Raw genomic sequence first — 20,667 nt, 5'->3', positions numbered from 1 at the left:
AAGTAAATAATTAAATAATGTTAATGTTCATGACAAATGGTGTCTTGTTTGGAAACCTTGAAGAACTGTCTCTCGAGGACACATAGACAGAGCAGACCCTCTAAAGAAGACTATAAGACCAAGGGCTAGATTTACTAAGCTGCGGGTTTGAAAAAGTGGGGATGTTGCCTATAGCAACCAATCAGATTCTAGCTGTCATTTTGTAGAAGGTACTAAATTAATGAAAGCTAGAATCTGATTGGTTGCTATAGGCAACATCCCCACTTTTTCAAACCCGCAGCTTAGTAAATATACCCCCAAGTGTGACAGAAAAGAAAAAACACAATAATAAGTAAAGAGGTTGTAGTCCCAATAATTAGATGTTAGTCATGATGGAATGATGGTGAGCCAAATGCCAATGGCAAGGAGCTGGACCTATGAGTGAGCACAATGATCAAGGCAAGGTTAATGTACAGGAAATCCAATGGTCCCAGGCACCATGGACTGTTGTGGTGGTTCCCTGTCCAGAGCAAATAAGAGCTCCAAGAAACCTTTGATGATCTCCACCTGGATCTCAAATGTCTACAGATCCAAACAGATGTAATGGTGATCGTGTGTGTCTTTACAGATGGCAGGCTCCCATATTTATTAAACTACTCTAAAGCCACCCATTTAGCTTAGTTTCTAGATTTACAGACTTCAGTCAATGATAACACTTTGTGGATATACCTTGAACACCTTTCAGCCCTCCCTTGAGTCTCTTACCTGTGCCTTGCTCGCCATGTTGGAACATTGGGATTTAAACATATACTTCCCTTAATCTGGCAGAATACCGTCTCCCCTCCAAGATCACTGTTTTAAAGAAATAACATTGTAATTTGTTTCCATTAATTGGCCCAATCTTAAGTAATGTGAATTATTTAAACTTGGAACCAGGAAAAATGTCTTGACACAGATATAGGTTTGTCCCCGTAGTGTTATTATATGCTGGCTACATAGCAATAGTTATTAGTAGCCCCATTTTATCATTCAGTGTGAACTAATAGGCCAAGTCATTCTGATAGAATATTAGGAAATGGGAAATGAAGGAAATATTATGGTGACCTTTGTGCAATTAAAACCCCAGAGTAAATTAGTCATTGTACCTGTACTCTGGCAATGAAAGCACCAGAAAATGGTGTATCTCTTGTAGATAAAGAGGAAACATACAGATTTCTGGGCCCTGAAACCAGATAACAAACTGCCCTAGAAAAATAAAACAAACTATATATAGTAAAAATTGCAAAAAGGTAAATGCAAGACAGTAAATCAAAGCTTTAGGGAGCTGTATAAACCATTTAATATTAAATGTTCTCCTTTGCTTTATTAGCAATAAAATAATTTGTAAAGAACAATACATAATTAAAAGAAACTAAAAGATTTGTTCAAACACAAACTAGAAGTTAAAAGCCGATTCACAGATTTATTCTGGGTCTCAGAAAAAGGTAACAAAAATCCATAAAAATTAAGCATTATGGGAAACATTTACAGAAAAATGTATCCTCAAGATGATGACATGTTGCTCTATTTTCTTTTGCAATAATTAGTTTTATTGGGGACCATTATTGATCTTTGTATACAATGTAATATGTGGCATGTAATTCAGTTGTTGAGCTTACATCCTCTCAATTCTGATGGCTTCATTCATCTATTGTAAGAGAAAATGTTTCATATTGAAAACTATTTATCACTGTCTCTTATCTTTCAGGTGCCTGAAATGTGCAGATGCTCCTTGTCAAAAGAGCTGCCCAACTAACTTGGATATTAAGTCATTTATCACAAGTATTGCAAACAAGGTAAATTGTTCTTGTATGTGTAACAGGCACTAGGACACTTCCATTGGGAAATAATATAGAGAAATACATACAAATGTACATACACATGTAATGTATATGATTGAAACTAATCTTATTAAAAACCCCACAAAGCTAGATTTGGCATGAGAATAAGGAAAGGTGGTCAGAACGTCATATTTCGCTTCTCTCAACCCATTGATCATTACTAGAAAAGCTAGAGTGACATTCAGGAGAGTAGGGATAAAGGGCCCAGGGCCCCTGTGCTGCAGGAATGTTAATCCTGAAAAATAATAAACTGGCCACAATCTGTAACCATGTGAGTGACTGAGCTGTCTAATTGACTCTGTAAGATTTTTTACAATGTGACATTCCTCATATGTTTGTTATCTGTGTTACGGGGCACATCCGTGTTATGGGGCATGCACTGCAGAGATTCTGATTGCGTGTAGGCCCGGATTTTTGAATAAGCCACAATTTCTGGGCTTAGGACAGAACATTTGCAGAGAGGGCAAAATCGCCCCTTGTTTCTTCATCTTGTCACATTTTACAATACGCACCCTGTTACACTCTCATTACTGTCCCAGTGTCCACTGTCAGACACACTTGCTCTTCTTGTCTCATCTTTGCCCTCTTCCCACTAGATTGTAAGCTCTCTCACATTTTGTGTGTCTTTTATGTATGCTCTGTTTTTTCCACTGTCTGGCTGTGCGGAGCACTGTAGTACCTTGCAAATCAACAATAATAATAGTAATAATAATAATCATGACACTGTTATGTTCAAGTCGCTATGCAGGAATGTTGGAAGATGAAAGTTGGAGCGCCCTCTGTCTCTGTGTAAAACATATAAATAAAAACTCCCCAGCATGCGGTCAGAGTGTTACTGCAAATAACAGGTCATAGTTGCTCAACTACTCTCCTGGAATGTCTGAGAGACTCCCGGATTTTTATGAGCTCTCCCGGACTTCTGAGAGAGCAGGACAACCTCCCGGATCCTGTCCCGTTCGCTGGTGAAGTGGGTGGGGGCAGGACTAAACATGGCATCCTGGCCCCGACCCTTCTGTGATAGGCCAAAAGTGACACCGTTTGACAGGGGATGGGGCCTAATAAGGCAAATCTTGTGACCACGCCCCCATGACAGAGTCACCTCCGAACAGCTTGATGCCAATGTTGGCAAGTATGTTACAGGTGCTTTTGCGTAATAATCTGAAGATAGTTATGCAAGACAGTGCTTAAGGGTCGTCCTCTGCAAAGTCAGGGGCTGTCCCTTAATTCACCTTGTAGCTATGTTGGGTTACTATGCAAGATGCAGCATAGCAATCCTAGTGTGTTGGTGTTATGACGGTAAATAGAAAAGTTGAGTGAACACCTACACTCCTTTAAATAAAGTAAAAAAAACAATGTTTATTTCTAGCAAAATTATTGCACAGTTCAATTAAATTAACATTTGGCCTGTACTATTTGAAAACTGGTTGACACCTATGTCTTGTGAAAGTAGCTTTGATAGTTTCCATAAACATAGCTCTGTTATGTTCAGTCTACTGTAAGACTGATGGTTTTAAAATATGGAGTTCAAATCCACCAAGTGTAAGTCATAAACAGCAATATGTGGCAGAGATCATTTTATATATTCAATCCATATAAAAAAAGCTTTGCTTGTGTGATCCTTAATGTAGTTTTGAAAGTCTGCACTATTATTTAACCTCAGTTTAGTCCCTTTCAATAGTTGAGTAACAGACTTTACAAAATCTGTGAACCTTCTCAGATTAATCTATCAACAGTTGTAGTTGAAGAACTGTTTCAGGTACCTACCTAACAATGGAAACAGATAGTGAAGTTAAACCAGATTTAATAAGTTGTAATTTTACTTTTACTGACCCTGCAATGAGAAAACAATGACATCACCTAAGGTCACTAGATTGCCATTTTATCATTTCTAAAGTGCCACTCTAATAATCATGACAAAATTTCAGATAATATTTCCTGTAACTAGTATTTTTGCTGCTTGACTTGCTATTGAACCTGACCTCAAACAATTTGAAGTGTTAGTAGTCTAATCCTAGAGCAGTTACAACTACTACACCAGCATACTGTGTTTATAACAATTATATTTAAGAAATACATTATTATCACATGGAAATAGTGTGTAAATTTGGTGATTTCACTGGAGATCCTATATTTTATTACAGCAGATAGCATACTGTTTTTCTGTGTTATCCGCTTAAAAATATCTATAGCTGTATGTCTTATTGGAAGATTACAATTATTTTTACACTTTTCATGTCCTTATATATAGGGTGAGTATTATTAATTTGACTGATGCACATGCACACAATTTTGTTTTTTATATCAAGACCATGGGCCTGCTTGTCAAGCCTTAAACATGCGGAAGCATTTCCGCATGGTTTAGGCATATTTTAGTATCCTAGTAAATAAAAAAAAAAAGCCTAACACAGTAGATATTAGAGATCTCCTGCATTAGACTAAGTATTACAGAATACTACAGACCCCATGATACTTAATGAGCCAATTTACAAAGCTTGACCCCAATGGCTAACGCTGTTTGAAGATGGCTTCAGCTGTTCTATCCAGGGCCGCCGAGAGGGGGGGGGGAGCGGGTACATTTTACCCGGGCCCGGCCATGCCAGGGGGCCCGGGCCGGGCCCTCTCCGCTAATTAAATTTTTTTCTTTTTTTATAATTTTCTTTTTTGCGATTTTTATTTTTTTTTATTTTTTTTCCCGCGGGGGGGGGGGGGGGGGGGGGTTATTCGTTGGTGGGGGGAGCTGGAAGAAAAAAAGAAAAAGAAAAAAAACGATACTCACGTGATCGCGCGGCGCCGTGTCCCTCCTCTCCTCTTCTCCATTCACACTGACTGCCGGGCGTGACGTCATCAAGTCACGCCCGTCAGTCAGTGAGGAACGCTGCAGCCAGCATGAAGAAAGAAGACAGAAGAGGAGATAGAAGAAAAGAAAGGAAAGAAGTTGACAGAAGAGAAGAAAAGAAAGGAAAGAAGTTGACAAAAGGTAAGTAAAGAAACGGAGAGGCAAGGGGAGGAAAACAGAGATGGACAGTACTATAAAGAAAGGGGAGAGAAAAACAGAGGAGGGAAAAAAAGCAGAGAGCCACAGAGGAATTAAAAAAAAAGTGGGAAAGAGGAACAGAGGAGAAAAAAAAGGAGAGAGGAACAGAGGAGAAAAAAAAGTGGGAAAGAGGAACAGAGGAGGAAAAAAAAGTGGGAGAGAGGAACAAAGGAGAAAAAAAAGTGGGAAAGAGGAACAGAGGAGAAAAAAAAGGAGAGAGGAACAGAGGAGAAAAAAAAGTGGGAAAGAGGAACAGAGGAGGAAAAAAAAGTGGGAGAGAGGAACAAAGGAGAAAAAAAAGTGGGAAAGAGGAACAGAGGAGGAAAAAAAGTGGGAAAGAGGAACAGAGGAGGGAAAAAAAGTGGGAGAGAGGAACAGATGAGAAAAAAAAGTAGGAAAGAGGAAGAGTGGAGGAAAAAATAGTGGGAAAGAGGAACAGAGGAGAAAAAAAAGTGGGAAAGAGGAACAGATGAGGAAAAAAAGTGGGAAAGAGGAACAGAGGAGAAAAAAAAGGAGAGAGGAACAGAGGAGAAAAAAATGTGGGAAAGAGGAACAGTGGAGGAAAAAAAGGAGAGAGGAACAGATGAGAAAAAAAAAGTAGGAAAGAGGAAGAGTGGAGGAAAAAATAGTGGGAAAGAGGAACAGAGGAGAAAAAAAAGTGGGAAAGAGGAACAGATGAGGAAAAAAAGTGGGAAAGAGGAACAGAGGAGAAAAAAAAGGAGAGAGGAACAGAGGAGAAAAAAAGTGGGAAAGAGGAACAGAGGAGGAAAAAAAAGTGGGAGAGAGGAACAAAGGAGAAAAAAAAGTGGGAAAGAGGAACAGAGGAGGAAAAAAGTGGGAAAGAGGAACAGAGGAGGGAAAAAAAGTGGGAGAGAGGAACAGTGGAGGAAAAAATAGTGGGAAAGAGGAACAGAGGAGAAAAAAAAAGTGGGAAGGAGGAAAAAAAAAGTGGGAGAGAGGAACAGAGGAGAAAAAAAGTGGGAGAGAGGAACAGAGGAGAAAAAAAGTGGGAAAGAGGAACAGAGGAGGTAAAAAAGTGGGAAAGAGGAACAGAGGAGGAAAAAAAAGTGGTAGAGAGGAACAGAGGAGAAAAAAAAGTGGGAAAGAGCAACAGAGGAAAAGAAAAAAAAGTGGGAGAGAAACAGGAGAAAAAAAAGTGGGAAAGAGGAACAGAGGAGGAAAAAAAGTGGGAAAGAGGAACAGTGGAGGAAAAAAAGGAGAGAGGAACAGAGGAGAAAAAAAGTTTTGGGGGCTATTGAATGTTGGGGTGAGTTTAGGGAGAATGAGGTCTATTTATTAAATGTGACTGAATTATTTAATGGCAGTGATGGTTGCAAGAAATAGGTACTGCTGGGGCTGTTTGCAGGAAGTTTATTTATTAAATGTGAATAGTATTATTTTAATGTTGGGGCTGGAGGAAGGCCTAATTATTAATTGTGGGTGCTATTGATTTAACGCCGGGGCTGGCTGTAATTTTCTAAATGTAGCCATTTTTTTTTCAAAATAGGTCCTTCAACATTCCTGGATCCGGACAAGCCACAACTAAAGAAACCAGCAGCCACAGGTGGAGAAAGTGAGAAGAACAGGTAGGAGAGAGCAGCACAGTGTGTGAAATGTTGTGATTCTAGTAGGGACAATACCAATTTTTGGTGAATGTTGTGCCCAATGTAAGGTGTAGGCCAAGACTGAACTGTTTGTGTACACACTGCATTGTTTGTATACTACACTGTGGTGGTAGATGTCCTGAAAGTCAGGAGTGCTTGAACATATGTGACGCTCCGGCGAATTGAGAGCCTAGTGGTTTTTATGTTAGCCACGCCCCAATGGCACGTTTGCCACGCCCCCAAATGCATGACCACACCTCCCCAAATTTTTGCACCGCCGTTTGGCTAGCGACGCCCCTGAATGTATGATCATACACTTAAATTGTTTTGCGCCGCCGTAAGGCGGCGCAAAAAAATTTTGGGGCTTACTTGAATATGAGGGGGGCCCCATGAATTTGTTGTACCCGGGCCCTGAATTCTTCTTGGCAGCCCTGGTTCTATCCTATGGGGAGAGCATCTTCAGATCCCTTTCCGGCAGACTTCGTGCTCTCCTCTCCATTATCTAATGAAATGTAAAAGTAGGAAAAAAAAAAGAAAACTTTATTATAATAATAAAGCATTTTTTTCTGTTTACCAGTGCTAATATCACCATCCTGAGATGGTGGTAACTGTAGGAGGAGAACTGTGGTACAAGTACATGTCCATGATAAAAGTCTTACTCATGCTTTGCATGGGGAAGTTTCAGTAGACGGGGCTTCATAAATAGCGAGAAGCCCTAAATTGTCCGAAATCTCCCACTTTCGATGTATTTAAGGCTTTTCCGTAATTACTAAATATGCACCTTAAACTTTACATTTGTTTTGAGAAATGGGCAATTCGCGTAAAGTGCATTGAGTGTTTTTATTATATCTTTCCAAAAATAAAGCATGGAGTGTGCAGGGGCGCACGCAGGATTGTCAGGGGGGGTTTCCCCCCCCGACCCCAAAAAAAGCACCCGGGCATGCGCAGCAGCTCCGTTTCGGCAGCGCTGTTCTATACAGCAGCCGCGGCGCTGTCAAAGAAGCGTCCACGGCGGTGCTGTAACAATACAGCACCGCCGCGGACGCTTCTTTGACAGCGTCGCGGCTGCTGTATAGGACAGTGCCGCTATGGTGGGCACTAAGTTAGCGCAAGGGGGGGGGGTTTCTGGAGACTCAGAAACCCCCCTGCGTGCGCCACTGTTGTGCTTATAAACAACTGGTGGAACGCTCTTCTTTTTTCCGCTTTCTGTTGTGCTAGTTAGTGCTTTATCCATCTAAAGGTAATTAAATGCGACTGCAGAATAATATGAACACAGATTCATGTACAGACCTGACCAGAGGATATAGATAGAACTTTTAGTCTGTACTGTTAGCCCATTCACTATGAGCTGAGCAATATAGTAAGCGAGTCATGTTATTGATGCACATTCAGCACAGCTATGTGGATAAAACATAAATTGCTTTATTATTGGTGTGTCCCTTCTGTGCTTCTTGTTGTATGTTGTGCATCCATTCAGGTCACTAACAAGTTTTTTAGGTAATTAATCCATTTGGCCCTGTGTGACACTTACACAACTATAATCCCACAAAGCCCAGTGGTGGGCTGGGCTGGGGGGAAGGGGGGCATCTGCTCCCCAGGCTAGTCACATAATGTGCTACCTTGGGCTGGGTCACTAGACCAGCTACATTTTTTTTCCTTTAAAATGTTCCTAATAGGCTGCTAAGTCATGTCTTCACTCTCTCCCCCCCCCCCCCGGGCTATCATTAACCAGCCCTGCCCCTCCCATGGTCAGCCCTCCCCTGACCAGTGTACTCATGTCAGTACACTGTCTTAGGTGTTTATTTTATCTTGCCTGCCCGATGTTTGAGATGTTCGTCCAGGTTCCAAAAATTAGCAAGGTTATCGAATAAGCCGATACAGGGAAACAAGCCTCACTTCACTGTTTCGGACTACCATTGTATCATGTTTACTAAAATTAATTAGTCATTTGTCTGCATTATAAATACTCCTTATTATAAAATAATTTATAAAGTTAAGAGAATAATAATGTATAGTTAAACCTATTAAACCTAATCTATTATAAAGAATAGAAGAAACTGCATCTCACCTTTTGTTCAAACTGAAAAGTAGGACATTTCCAGTGACAAATTTTTAAAACCTGGTGATGTCCTTGGTAAGTAGAAACAGCTGACAACTAGGGAAATGCTACACTTATGAGTATGCATTTTATTGTTATATTATTTGTCTATTATCCAAAGTATCGGTAATACTGAAGTATTGTGCTATATTTTGCTTTGATCACAAATGTTTGCTCATGACTGCATGTAAACTACTTGTAAACTGAAATACAAATATGTCAAACACCTGAATAAAGAGTTGTTTGATGTGATTTATAGCTAAATGTACCATACTTATCCACTCTCCCGTAATATTTGTTTGACTCCTAAATTCCATTTCGATCTCCTGGTTTCCTATGAGAGCAGGCCAATCCGCTGCACCCCGCGCACTTTTTAGTGAAGTGGGCAGAATGGGTGCCTTGATGATTCACAGCAAAACACATCATTTTGGCCCCAACCACCGCAGCAAAATTATGCAAACTTGGCATTGCACCATGGGGGCAAGGTCAACATGAGGTGATTTGTGGCACCACAATCCCCCACGCACAATTCACCTCAGTTAGGGACACATCTGTTGATCAGAAATATTCACCATTAGTCCACTGGATTCTTTGCAGGTCTGAAAATGTCATTCAGCTTATGGAAGTGTGCATAACTCGGCCTCATACATAAAACATGTATTTTATCAGTAGACGTATTAGTTGGGATGTACCTGTGATTGAAACTACGGCCCCTGGAGGTCATCTGTGAAACTATAGGTACCTCACTCTGAAGCACTCTGCATGATCTTCGAGTGTCCCATTCCTAATTATCTTTATCAATATACAGTGGAGAATAGCAAACTTTAGCCCGGGGGACGAGACTCGGCTCAGTAGCCTATTAGGAACATTTTAAAGGAAAATAAATGCATGTAGCCCAGTGACCCAGCCCAAGGTAGTCCACTATGGGACTGGCCTGGGGGGCATATGCCCCCCTGCCCCCCAGTCCATTCAGCCCCTGTCAATATAGCACTATTATGACCTATCTAATCCAGGTGCATTGTGTGACAACATCACAACACAGCACTTCAGCAACAATATAGAACTGCTGATCTGACCCTGTTGCAACTGCCGTTGTCACATGGAGGAAGGGACAAGTGGAACCAGTTTATTCTAAGCAGTGCATCGGTTGAGACAGAAAAGTTAAAGAACAGGTAGGGCAGAGGCAGAGTGGGGATATATCTACAGATGAGATACAGTGAGTGATATGTATGTTTGATGTGTTAGTAGGGATGGGTAGGGTGGTAATAATGTCTGGGCCATTCCATCTTTGAATTTTTACCACAGCCTAAGGACCTTTAGCTGGTCACACAGCATAGGCAAACCGAGGGGGGTTTCCTAGTGCCTGTGACCCCCCCCCCCCCCAAGCCTGGGGCACTGTATAATTGAGGTGGCTGGACCCTACTCCCGCTTCACACAGCTCTGCTTGAAAAGGGAGAGCACCTAACAGTAGTGCAAGCATGTATATTATGGGGATAGGAAGAGTTGGAGAGCAGCCAAGCACTGTATAGCCACGCCCCCATGCATGCTGGTCATGCCCACTGGTGGTGTGGTGTGGAAACCCTCCTCTACAAATCCTGCGTTTGCCCCTGCTCAGATTTATTTATTAACATACACACAGATTAATTTTCTGACACAAGCCAACTAACCTACCACTACGTCTTGTGAATGTGGGGGAAAACCACATAACCCAGAGGAAACCCATGCAAACATAGATTACACTTTCATGAATATTATCATGACCTGATACTACATAGAAGACCTTTCCTTATTGAAGAAGCAATACATGCCTGTAACCATTTTTATTAAGAGAGATTGTCATTTTTTTCTATTTTAATGAAATTTATTTTGTTGCTGAGCAAAACCATCAATCCAGTGAAGAAATAAATCTATTAAATTCCAGTCGAGTCTTGCTTTGGCCTGATGTTTCAGACCTTGGCTTCAAATCATAGAAAATCACAAAGACTTGATTTAGTGTATCTACCATTATAACACAAGTCCCCTCTTGAGATTCTTCCAACTCTTTAACATTTAATAGCATCACAGGTTGCAAAGCAGTCTCCTCGTTTGTGTGCCACATCAGCCATGTACAAAAAGCAGGTATGCTCACTGCTGGAGTCATTTGATCTAACCCACAACATTTTCTGACAGCTTTGAAAAGTTCAGCTCAGTTCCTGAATGACTTACTGTGTAAAAAGACTGTGCCGGCAAAGACCCAGCCTCGCTGAGCATAGTTTAGAATGATTAATCCATTCTGTTTGTCATTGTCATGCTATATTTAACTTTGAGACATACCAGTACACTAGAAAAACATATAAATTTCGATAATGAAATATCTTGTATGGATTATTTGCGAAGTATAGCAAGAAATAAACAAATCATATTTACCTGTTAGTTTTGTTTCATCAGAAGCTGAGCATAGACAGGAAAGAAACACAGCTGAGGCTCATAGACAAACTGAGAGGGGGGGGGGGGTTCCTAGTGCCTGGAAACCCCCTCCAAACCTGGGGCACTGTATAATTGAGGTGGCTGGACCCTTCCCCCGCTTCACACGACTCTGCTTGAAAAGGGAGAACTGTGTGCACATAACAATAGTGCACGTAGTATTGCCCATGTATATTATAGGGATAGGAAGAGTTGGAGAGCAGCCAAGCACTGTCTAATATTATAGCTATGCCCCCATGCATGCTGGTCACACCCACTGGCGGCGTGGTGTGGAAACCCCCCTATACAAATCCTGTGTTTGCCCCTGAGGCTATATAATGTAACTCCTCCTCTTCCTCAGTGTCTTTAAGTAACTTCCCAAGATGCTTCTGAAACACATGATGCATAATAAGGAAGAGTATTAGGGCTGCCATGAAGTCCTTTGAGGAAATTAAATTAACAGGTAAATATAATTTCATACTTTACAACTTTCTGCAAGTGTATTCCGGGAGAGGGGTGTGACTAGAGGGCAGGAGGGGGTGGGGCGTGGCCAAACGCGTCATTTTGCCGCCCCCCCCCCCCCAGTGACACAAATGTTGTTTTGTTATGGAGGCGGGGGCCAAAATGACGCAATTCACTGCAAATCGCGTCATTTAGGTTAGGCAGGTCCGGGATGCAGGAGACTTGCCTACTCTCAAGGAAGTCCATGAGACCGGCCCGAATTTCGGGAGTCTCCCGGACATTCCGGGAGAGTTGGCAAGTATGCATAATAATTTGTTTATTTCCACTTCAGACTCCCTGGCAGCCCTAACCACTGGAACGTACCCAAGCAGTAACAACACAGGGTGGGCAAATAAACAGTGACACCATAATGAGTGCAAAAAAGAGAATATTTACTGAGCATCAGTCTGAAGGATACTCCTTCCAAACTATGTTTCAGTTACTGGTGTTACTTCCAGCATATAATGTCTTTAGGCAAAAAAAAAATAGGATTTGTCAGGTATCACACTATTAGGAAAAATATTTAGAAATGGTTCATTGCACCATAATGCATGTATTTCTCTAATTCTCCTTGCAGAAGTAAATGCCACTAAAAATAATACTTTCCGGGTAAGCCATTTAAGAGGAATCTCTTGTAGAGATTCATTTGGGTCTGTCAGTAAGGCGTCCAGTACCAAATTACGATCCCATGGTGTTACAAATGGTCTGATGCATGGCTGAATCTTTTTGACTGTCTTAAAAAGTGTTTTATTATCTCCTCCAATTATATTTTTCTTTAGGCCCTCCTGTAAAGAGCTCTAATATGTATGGAATACTTGGCACCATAGGGTTAATTGAGCCTTGCTTGCAACAATAAATAAGTTTTTTCAAACTTAGTAAATGGTTTAAGAATTTTATTTCCTAGCTTGTAATAGAACAGGACTTTAATTACTTCATTTGAGATTCGGTTCTGGTGTGACACTGGTCCTTGGTACCGGAGATCTGGGCACAATGGTAGAGGCCATGGTGGTTTTAGAAGCATTCTCCAAGCTATATTAAACCATGGTTGCTGAGGCCAGAGTGGGAGAATTGCAATCACTTCTAGTCAGGGACAGGCTGGGCTGTAGGGCAGGGGGGGCATCTGCCCCCCAGGCCAGTCCCATAGTGGGCTACCTTGGGCTGGGCCACCTGCATTTTTCTTCCATTAAAATAGGCTACTGAGTCGAATCTTGCCTAACGGGCTAAGATCTGCCAGCCCTCCCCTGCTTCTAGTTGTTCCTTTCCTAATTTCCTCAGGGCTCTTTAAATGATTGGAAATGGAGAGAATATATAATCAAGATGAATTTTTCAGTCTTGTCAAAGCATATACTCATTCTGCATTTGGATCTTTGTGGCAAGAGAAACATTTGCACAATTTGGCATTCTGTGTTGTTGCCATTCGGTCTATGTCTGGTAGGTCAAACCGCTGTTTCAGTAGCCGGAATAATTCTTCTTTTAGAGCCCATTCTCCTGGATGTACGTGATGTCTGCTGAGATAATCTACCTATCTTATTGTCCTTGTCTGCTACATGAAGAGCATGAAGGTTGCTTTTTACAACATTCTATTGGTGTCAACTCCTTCACAATCAATGTACTCCTGGTGCCGCCTTGTTTGTTTAGGAATGCCACAACTGTTTGATTATCTGAGAACACTTTGAGATATCTTTGTTGCGGGAAAGGCTGAAAATATGAGAATTGCCTTCCAGACTGCCCTCATTTCTATAATGTTTACATAAAAATTTCTATTCCTCTTTGTCCCAGGCACCCTTTACCGTCTGTGAGTTCACATGCTGCCCCCCAGCTTGTAAGTCCTCTACTACTTTCTCCTGGCATTTCGTTACCAATGACTTTGCATATCTCATCCCAGGAACTTTGTTTACGAACTGCAACTGCAGACTCTCTATGTATACCAGCAGTGGGCTAACAATAGGGCTCCTGCACGGAACTTGCTCAGAATTGTTTCCTGCTTCCTTCATAGCATATCTGCCCCATTGAACCCCTCTTTTTTGCATTTACGCCTCACATTGCCAGCCAAGGCTGTTTGTGTTACCTTGTGTACTAATTGACGCATTACAGTGTATTGTTTTATTCTGGCCAGGATCACATTTGTTTATGTCTGCGATTCATAAATAAAGAAGGCACTACTATTGCCAAAATTACACACCTCTCCACTTTTTCACATACAATTAGAGGTCCCCCTCTTTTTAGTGCTGAGTATTCTCTTTCTATCGTCTACTCTGTATAGGAATAAGGTCACCTGTACCTTTCCTCTGGCAGCTTGACCATTACCTAATAGGGAGCGCAGTTAACCACACCCTTTGCTAGATCCGCCATTTAAACGTCCGATTTAGGTACTCTTAAAAATCCTAGGTATTCGAGAAGGCTTCCTGATGACACGTCAGCGTGTAACAACAGGCTGGCCGTGTCTACAAAGCTGGTTCACCGCTCAATGGAGAGTTGTCTCAGGGAGAAACCCCTGTGGCCTTCTGAATCCTGTTCTAGGTAACGGGTATATCTCACATTTAAAATAATAAACACTACCATACACTACACTTGCCTTATCTGGATCCAGATCTATGACTAGACCGATTAACTTTTGTGGGGAAGGAAATTGTTTAGTTATCGCTATTCAAGCTAAGTAGTCACGTGGCTTCTCGTTCATTAAAATGGGATTTATCTCCTCACTGTCCCTTTAAAAAAATCAACTTACAAATCATTTTATATGATACTACTGAGATGAAGGTTTATACATGCAGTACACAGTTAGGCTCTTTATACATCTTGAATCTTGACAATCTCGAGCATGGGTGTAATGGGTTAGTAATGTACCTCTTAATGCCATCACAGTGTATCACAATCTTTTCCATTGCTGGGCATCAAAATCATAAATCCCCACTTCAGTTTAATAAATTGGCGCATGCTTCAATGTCTTTTGCATTACATCATGGTTGATAGTGAATTCCTTTTTTGTAGTAATCACCATATGCTGTACGATAATACATGTAATACCTATTAAAACTTGTATTAATGCAATTAAATGGATTTGATGATGGCAATGACTGTCTTTCATGTCAGTTTGAGCACTGTTCTACAATGGCTGACAGATGGCTACACTTTCCATTATGTTAATTATACAGGGAAATGTGTAGGGGTGAAAGACAGAGAGTAAAGATGACATTATATCACTAGGAACTCTTGTAATTTTGTTTAAAAAGAAAACATTCACTTTTTTTTTAAAGTAATTTTATTTGAAGGATGAAATATTAGTATAGTTTTGAAAAAGTCTAGCAAGTCAATAAGTCAGGGATGGGGTTAATGTATTTTCTGCCAATGTTTATGATCTGGTAATCCAGAGTTATGGAACGACTAACTGATTATAAATAAGTAGAAACATGACCTTGTATGCATTAAAGGATTTCAGTACTTAGTACTTCACAAGGTTTTATACCTTTAATACCTGTTAAGAGCATCAAAATCCTTTAATAATCGTCTTTGGTTGTATTAAACGGCATCCAAAATTTGCTACAATCAAGAACTATTTTTAAGTCGGAATTTTCTCTTAAGCTTTTTATCTTTTAATATTCAACTGTTGGGTTGAGATTCCATGTCAAATAACACTTTATGATTTCATTAGGGCAATTTGAAGCTGGCTTATATTTAGTTGGCAGCTCTTTTATATAGCAAACTGACGACTATGACTTCTAAAATGGTCTTAACACCGTGGTAGCACAAGACCCATCTGAATCCTTTTTGGCAATCTGTGAGCATAAAAACGTTCGATTCCTTCAAAAGTTCCACAATAAATTTGGAATGTTAACAAAAACACAATTGTCATGTAACCATTTAAGGACCAGATATTTGTAATGCTTTTATGCCAAATCATACCAGTTTTCACAATTTCTGCAGTTTATTGGTTAAGATGTGAACTATTAGCTTTTATTGGAAAAATATAATCAAATGTATTTATAATAATTCTCTCTTGGTTATTTTCATATAATTAGAGCAACTTTAGAAACAAGCCCAATATTAATTCAGTTACTTATCTTACTTTAGGGATATCAAATTAATTATTATGTAACCTTTTTTCAAAGTCCCCACTCAAATGAGTAACATGGACTTATGTGTTTTTTCTATTGTATTTAATTTATTCTCTATTTTTCACCAATGTTGGATTTTATGGTGAATCTTATTGCTACATATAATAGCAAGATGATAGTAGCTGACTGATCTAGCATTGAAGGACACATTGTTCTATTGAACTTTGTGTTCAGGTAATTATGTTTCCAGTAAGATAAGCAAAATGTAGTGAAATTTTGGGGATCAATGTGCAAGACAAGATTTTTTTTTACAACAAACTTGGAATATTTATTTTTGTTATTGATTTTTTAACGCTATTTCGATTAAAAGCTTGCAAAACTGAATCGTGCAGATAAAGAACAGAGTAGGTAGGTATGAATGTTTTTTTAAATTTTATTTATAAAATATTGAGGGGTGTCTTTTATTTCCATTTTGCATTGGTGCACTACAGGGCCCACTGTCCATTGGGGTCAGGGCATGCTGGCACTTGTGGTTTCCCAAGTGCCAGCATGCCCTGACAGCCATGGGTATGCTGGTGCTTCCTGCAAGCACCAGCATGCCCAGAATGCTCATGGCAGCCCGGGCTTGCTAGGACCTGTAATTCAATGTAAAATAATGTTTAATTAATCTCTTCTATTATTAACCATTTTTTACCCCACACCCATCGTCCAGGGGTGTGGGAAGAGCCCTAGTGCTGTCAGTACAGGGCTGGGTACAGCTAGGGGGGGGGGAGGCTGCATTTTTTTTTTTGCGGACCCAACTCCCTAGGGAATCCAGTCCCTTGCCAGGGCTGTGTGTCATTATGGCATGGGGAACCCTGCTGCGGGTTCCCCTGCTGTAAGTACCACCATCCCCAGCTGGCAAAGCCGAGGGCTGGTTGTAGGAAAATCAAGTAGACCTCTCGCTGTTTGTCCCACTGATTTTCCTCTGACCAGCACTAAGCTGGCAGCCCTACAGTTATAATTAACCATTTATTACCCCACAACCACCGCTCAGGGGTGTGGGAAGAGCCCTATTGCTATCAGCACGCATTTATTTTCCGGACCCCAAATCCCTAAGGAATCCAGCCCCATGATGACCAGCCTGAGGCTGTGTGTTATTATGGAAAGGGGACCCCACGCTGCGGCTTCCCTGCTATAGTGCCACCAAGCCCAACTGGCAAAGCCTAGGGCTGTTAGGAGGAGAATCAGGGGGCCCCCACACTGTTTGTCCCCACCATTTTTCTCCGACCAGCACTAGGCTGGCAGCACTAGGGTTAATATGACTGGGGAGAGGTGGGGCATACTTTTTTAATAAAATTATTTATTTTTAACCCTGTTTACTGATGGCGGCAGCCGCTGGACCCGTTGGCATTGCAGATTTAATGTTGACATTTTGACTGTCGGCAATCACAATGTCTATATTTAATCAGTGATGGCCAAATTAAAGTATTGACATTTAACCTGTCTGCATTTTCAAATATGTACCCAACCTGATATATTTTCTTTTTACACATATTTGTAAGAGACAAGTGGTTAATGTTTTTAATGTTTGTGATGTTTTTGTGTTGTTTTGTTTGTATTACAAGTTGATAATAAACAGATACAGATTTAGGGAGGATAGGAATAGTATTTGTCCTGGCCTCAAGGTGATGTCCCCAGTTAAGATCAATTACAGATCCTAGTTGGTTTCCTGCAGTGCCACTACAGACGTGTTAGCAATTTGTTTCTTTAAACTATTGCAAACCAAATTTTTATATTGGCTAGGAAGGATAAGGCTTTATTTTGGTAGTACAGTCATGGTCACAAGTTTTGAGAATGACACAAGTATTGGTTTGCACAAAGTTTGCTGCTTCAGTGTTTTTAGACCTTTTTGTCACATGTTGCTATGGTATTCTGAAGTAAAATTACAAGCAATTCATAAGTGTCAAAGGCTTTTATTGACAATTACATTAAGTTTATGCAAAGAGTCAATAATTGCAGTGTTGACCCTTCTTTTTAAAGACCTCTGCAATTCGCCCTGTCATGCTGTCAATCAACTTCTGGGCCACATACAGACTGATGACCGCCCATTCTTGCCTAATCAATGCTTGGAATTTATCAGAATCTGTAGGTTTTTGTTTTTCCACCCGCCTCTTGAGGATTGACCACAAGTTCTCAATGGGATTAAGGTCTGGGGAGTTTCCTGGTCATGGACCCAAAATTTCAATGTTTTGATCCCCGAGCCACTTAGTTATCACTTTTGCCTTATGGCAAGGTGCTCCATCATGCTGGAAAAGGTATTGTTAGTCACCCAACTGTTCTTGGATGGTTGGGAGAAGTTGCTCTTGGAAGATGTTTTGGTACCATTCTTTATTCATGGCTGTCTTTTTAGGCAAAAGTGTGAGTGAGCCCACTCCCTTGGCTTAGAAGCAACCCCACACATGAATGGCTTTAGGGTGGTATACTGTTGGCAGGACACATTACCGATGGTAGCGCTCACCTTTTCTTCTCCGAACAAGTGTTTTTCCAGATGCCCCAAACAATCTGAAAGGGGATTCATCAGAGAAAATTACTTTACCCCAGTCCTCAGCAATCCAATTCCTGTACCCTTTGCAGAATATCAGTCTGTCCCTGATGTTTTTCCTGGAGAGAAGCGGCTCCTTTGCTGGCCTTCTTGACGCCAGGCCATCCTACAAAAGTGTTTGCCTCACTGTGCGTGCAGATGAACTCACACCTGCCTGCTGCCATTCCTGATCAAGTTCTGCACTGGTGGTACACCGATTCCGCAGCTGAATCAACTTTAGAAGATGGTCCTGGCGCTTGCTGGATGTTCTTGGGCGCCCTCAAGCCTTCTTCACAACTATTGAACCTCTCTCCTTGAAGTTCTTGATGATCCGATAAATGGTTGATTTAGGTGCAATCTTACAAGCAGCAATATCCTTGCTTGTGAAACCCTTTTGTGCAAGCCAATGATGACTGCACATGTTTCCTTGCAGGTAACAATGGTTAAAAGAGGAAGAACAATGGTTTCAAGCACCACCCTCCTTTTAAAGCTTCCATTCTGTTATTCTAACTCAATCAGCATGACAGAGTGATCCTCGACAAAACTCCCACCTGTGTTAACGAGAGAATCAGTGACCTGATGTCAACTGGTCCTTTTGTGGCAGGGCTGAAATGCAGTGGAAATGTTATTTTTGGGATAAAGTTCATTGTAAACTGAGGCAGCAGACTTTGTGAAAAATAATATTTGTATCATTCTCAAAACTTTTGGCCATGACAGTATATTGGGACAAGTACAATGTCACTTTTTAAAATGTAACCAGTAGATTTACGACAGATGGGACTGGGCTATTTTGCTATCTACAACAAATCTCCCATAAATGTATGCTATTCTGTATGGCAGACTCACACTCACACTGATATGTCAATTCCAGTTAGAATAAAGAAGTGTGTAAAAATGTATCCCCCAAGGTCTGTCCTGACCTGCTTGGGGAGACGCACATAATGCTATTGTATTATAATGCAATTGATGCCATAACAAAAGTACTGCTAAGGCCCACTTATCAATAGATTCACGGGCTAAACACTAGTTGTTACTAAAAAAAACGTATACCACACTCTAATTACACCAGCAGTATTCATTAAACATAAGGTGCCAACACACTTAAACTCACTAAAAGAGTGCAATACATAAATCATGCAATAAAACGGTAATGCAGTAATAAATGTCCAAATTTTTGATAATTGATAGTATCAAAAGTACAGATTCTTGCTTACTCCTGATCCAATACTTTAGAAACATATATACAATTCAGATGAATAAAGGAATAATACAGCTCACTTGAATTACCGGGCTTGGCAGAACTTAAAAACAGCCATAATAAATAGAGATGCTCACTGACCTTCGTGAACTGGTTTTGGTTTTGGTTTTGGATCTGGATTAGCTTTGTGTTTTGGTTTTGGCAAAACCGCCCTCGTGTGTTTTGGTTTTGGATTTTTTAGAAAAAATCCTAAAATATGCTAAAATCACATAATTTTGCTCTTTTTTTGTTCCTACATTATTATTAACCTCAATAACACTAATTTCAAGTCATTTGCAGTCAATTTAGACCACCTCACAGATCACAATATTATTTTCATACACTTTCAGACAAATACTGCAGCGACCTGCCTGGATGGTAAGCGACAGAGCAATGACACAAACACACGGCAGTTCCTTGCACATCTGGGACTCGTTGGCACACAGCTGTAGCAGAAAAAAAAAACGGGGGTCTGCCCTGCCTCCCACCTCTCGCTATGTTGGATCTTAAAAAGGAATTCAAAACTCCCGATATCCGAGATCCGACAAAGTCACAATGATGTTTTGCCTCATTTCCAATTTCGAGGGTGCGCGACATTACCGAGCCAACTCAGCTCAGTACTTGGATCCCCTAAGTTTGGGTGTGTTTGGTTTTGAGGAACCGAGCCTGAGCATCTCTAGTAATAACACACAACTTGCAGTATCTTTACTCCAGTATCTTTACTCCAAATAAATATATATTTCTCATGATTATAACATCCAACACTTCTTCTCCCTCACTTTATATTTCTCAAAATGGAGGTAGAAACATGTGTAAACAAAAAGGTGGCAACTCCATCCTATTAGCTAAAATGATGAAATTTAACTGTTTCCTTTCTTTCAAAATAGTGCAGTCTACTCAATAAAATGTTCCTTCCTTGCCTTTACAACTGTTCCTTCTTCATATCTCAGTTACAGTATTCCTGACTAACTCTCCCTGCACTATTACCCTTGAAACTAAAACACAGTCCTGCAAAAGGGTCTTAAATCAATAGCTTTGGGTCTCCCCACCACCAATTGCTTGTTTAACTAAACTGTAACCACAAATCTCAGTCCAGCAAACAGATCATTCGATAAATGATCAGTATTTATACCACAGTTCTCCATCTGTTGCTTTTCCTCTCAGCAATACTTTGAAGCGAACTTGTTTGATAGGGATTGTCTTTTGAATGTAAAACAAATAAGGCATGTTGTAATTGGAAATTTACCATGAACTGGAGCTTCCCAAGCTACTGA

General features: G+C 40.6%; 1 protein-coding gene across 2 annotated transcripts in view; it reads left to right on the top strand.

The window, feature by feature from the left end:
• Positions 1-20,667, top strand: part of DPYD (dihydropyrimidine dehydrogenase) — an 816,112-nt gene that overhangs the window by 216,135 nt on the left and 579,310 nt on the right. For both annotated transcript variants that reach the window (XM_075182332.1, XM_075182333.1), the window contains exon 4: positions 1,727-1,814. In XM_075182332.1, coding sequence (XP_075038433.1) covers positions 1,727-1,814 — 88 coding nt within the window. The remainder of the gene's footprint in view (positions 1-1,726; positions 1,815-20,667) is intronic.

This window comes from Mixophyes fleayi, chromosome 8 (genome assembly GCF_038048845.1).
Source record: "Mixophyes fleayi isolate aMixFle1 chromosome 8, aMixFle1.hap1, whole genome shotgun sequence".
NCBI classification, from domain to species: Eukaryota; Metazoa; Chordata; class Amphibia; order Anura; family Limnodynastidae; genus Mixophyes; species Mixophyes fleayi.
The sequence above is the reverse complement of the archived record's forward strand: the minus strand, read 5'-3'. Positions and strand labels throughout refer to the sequence as shown.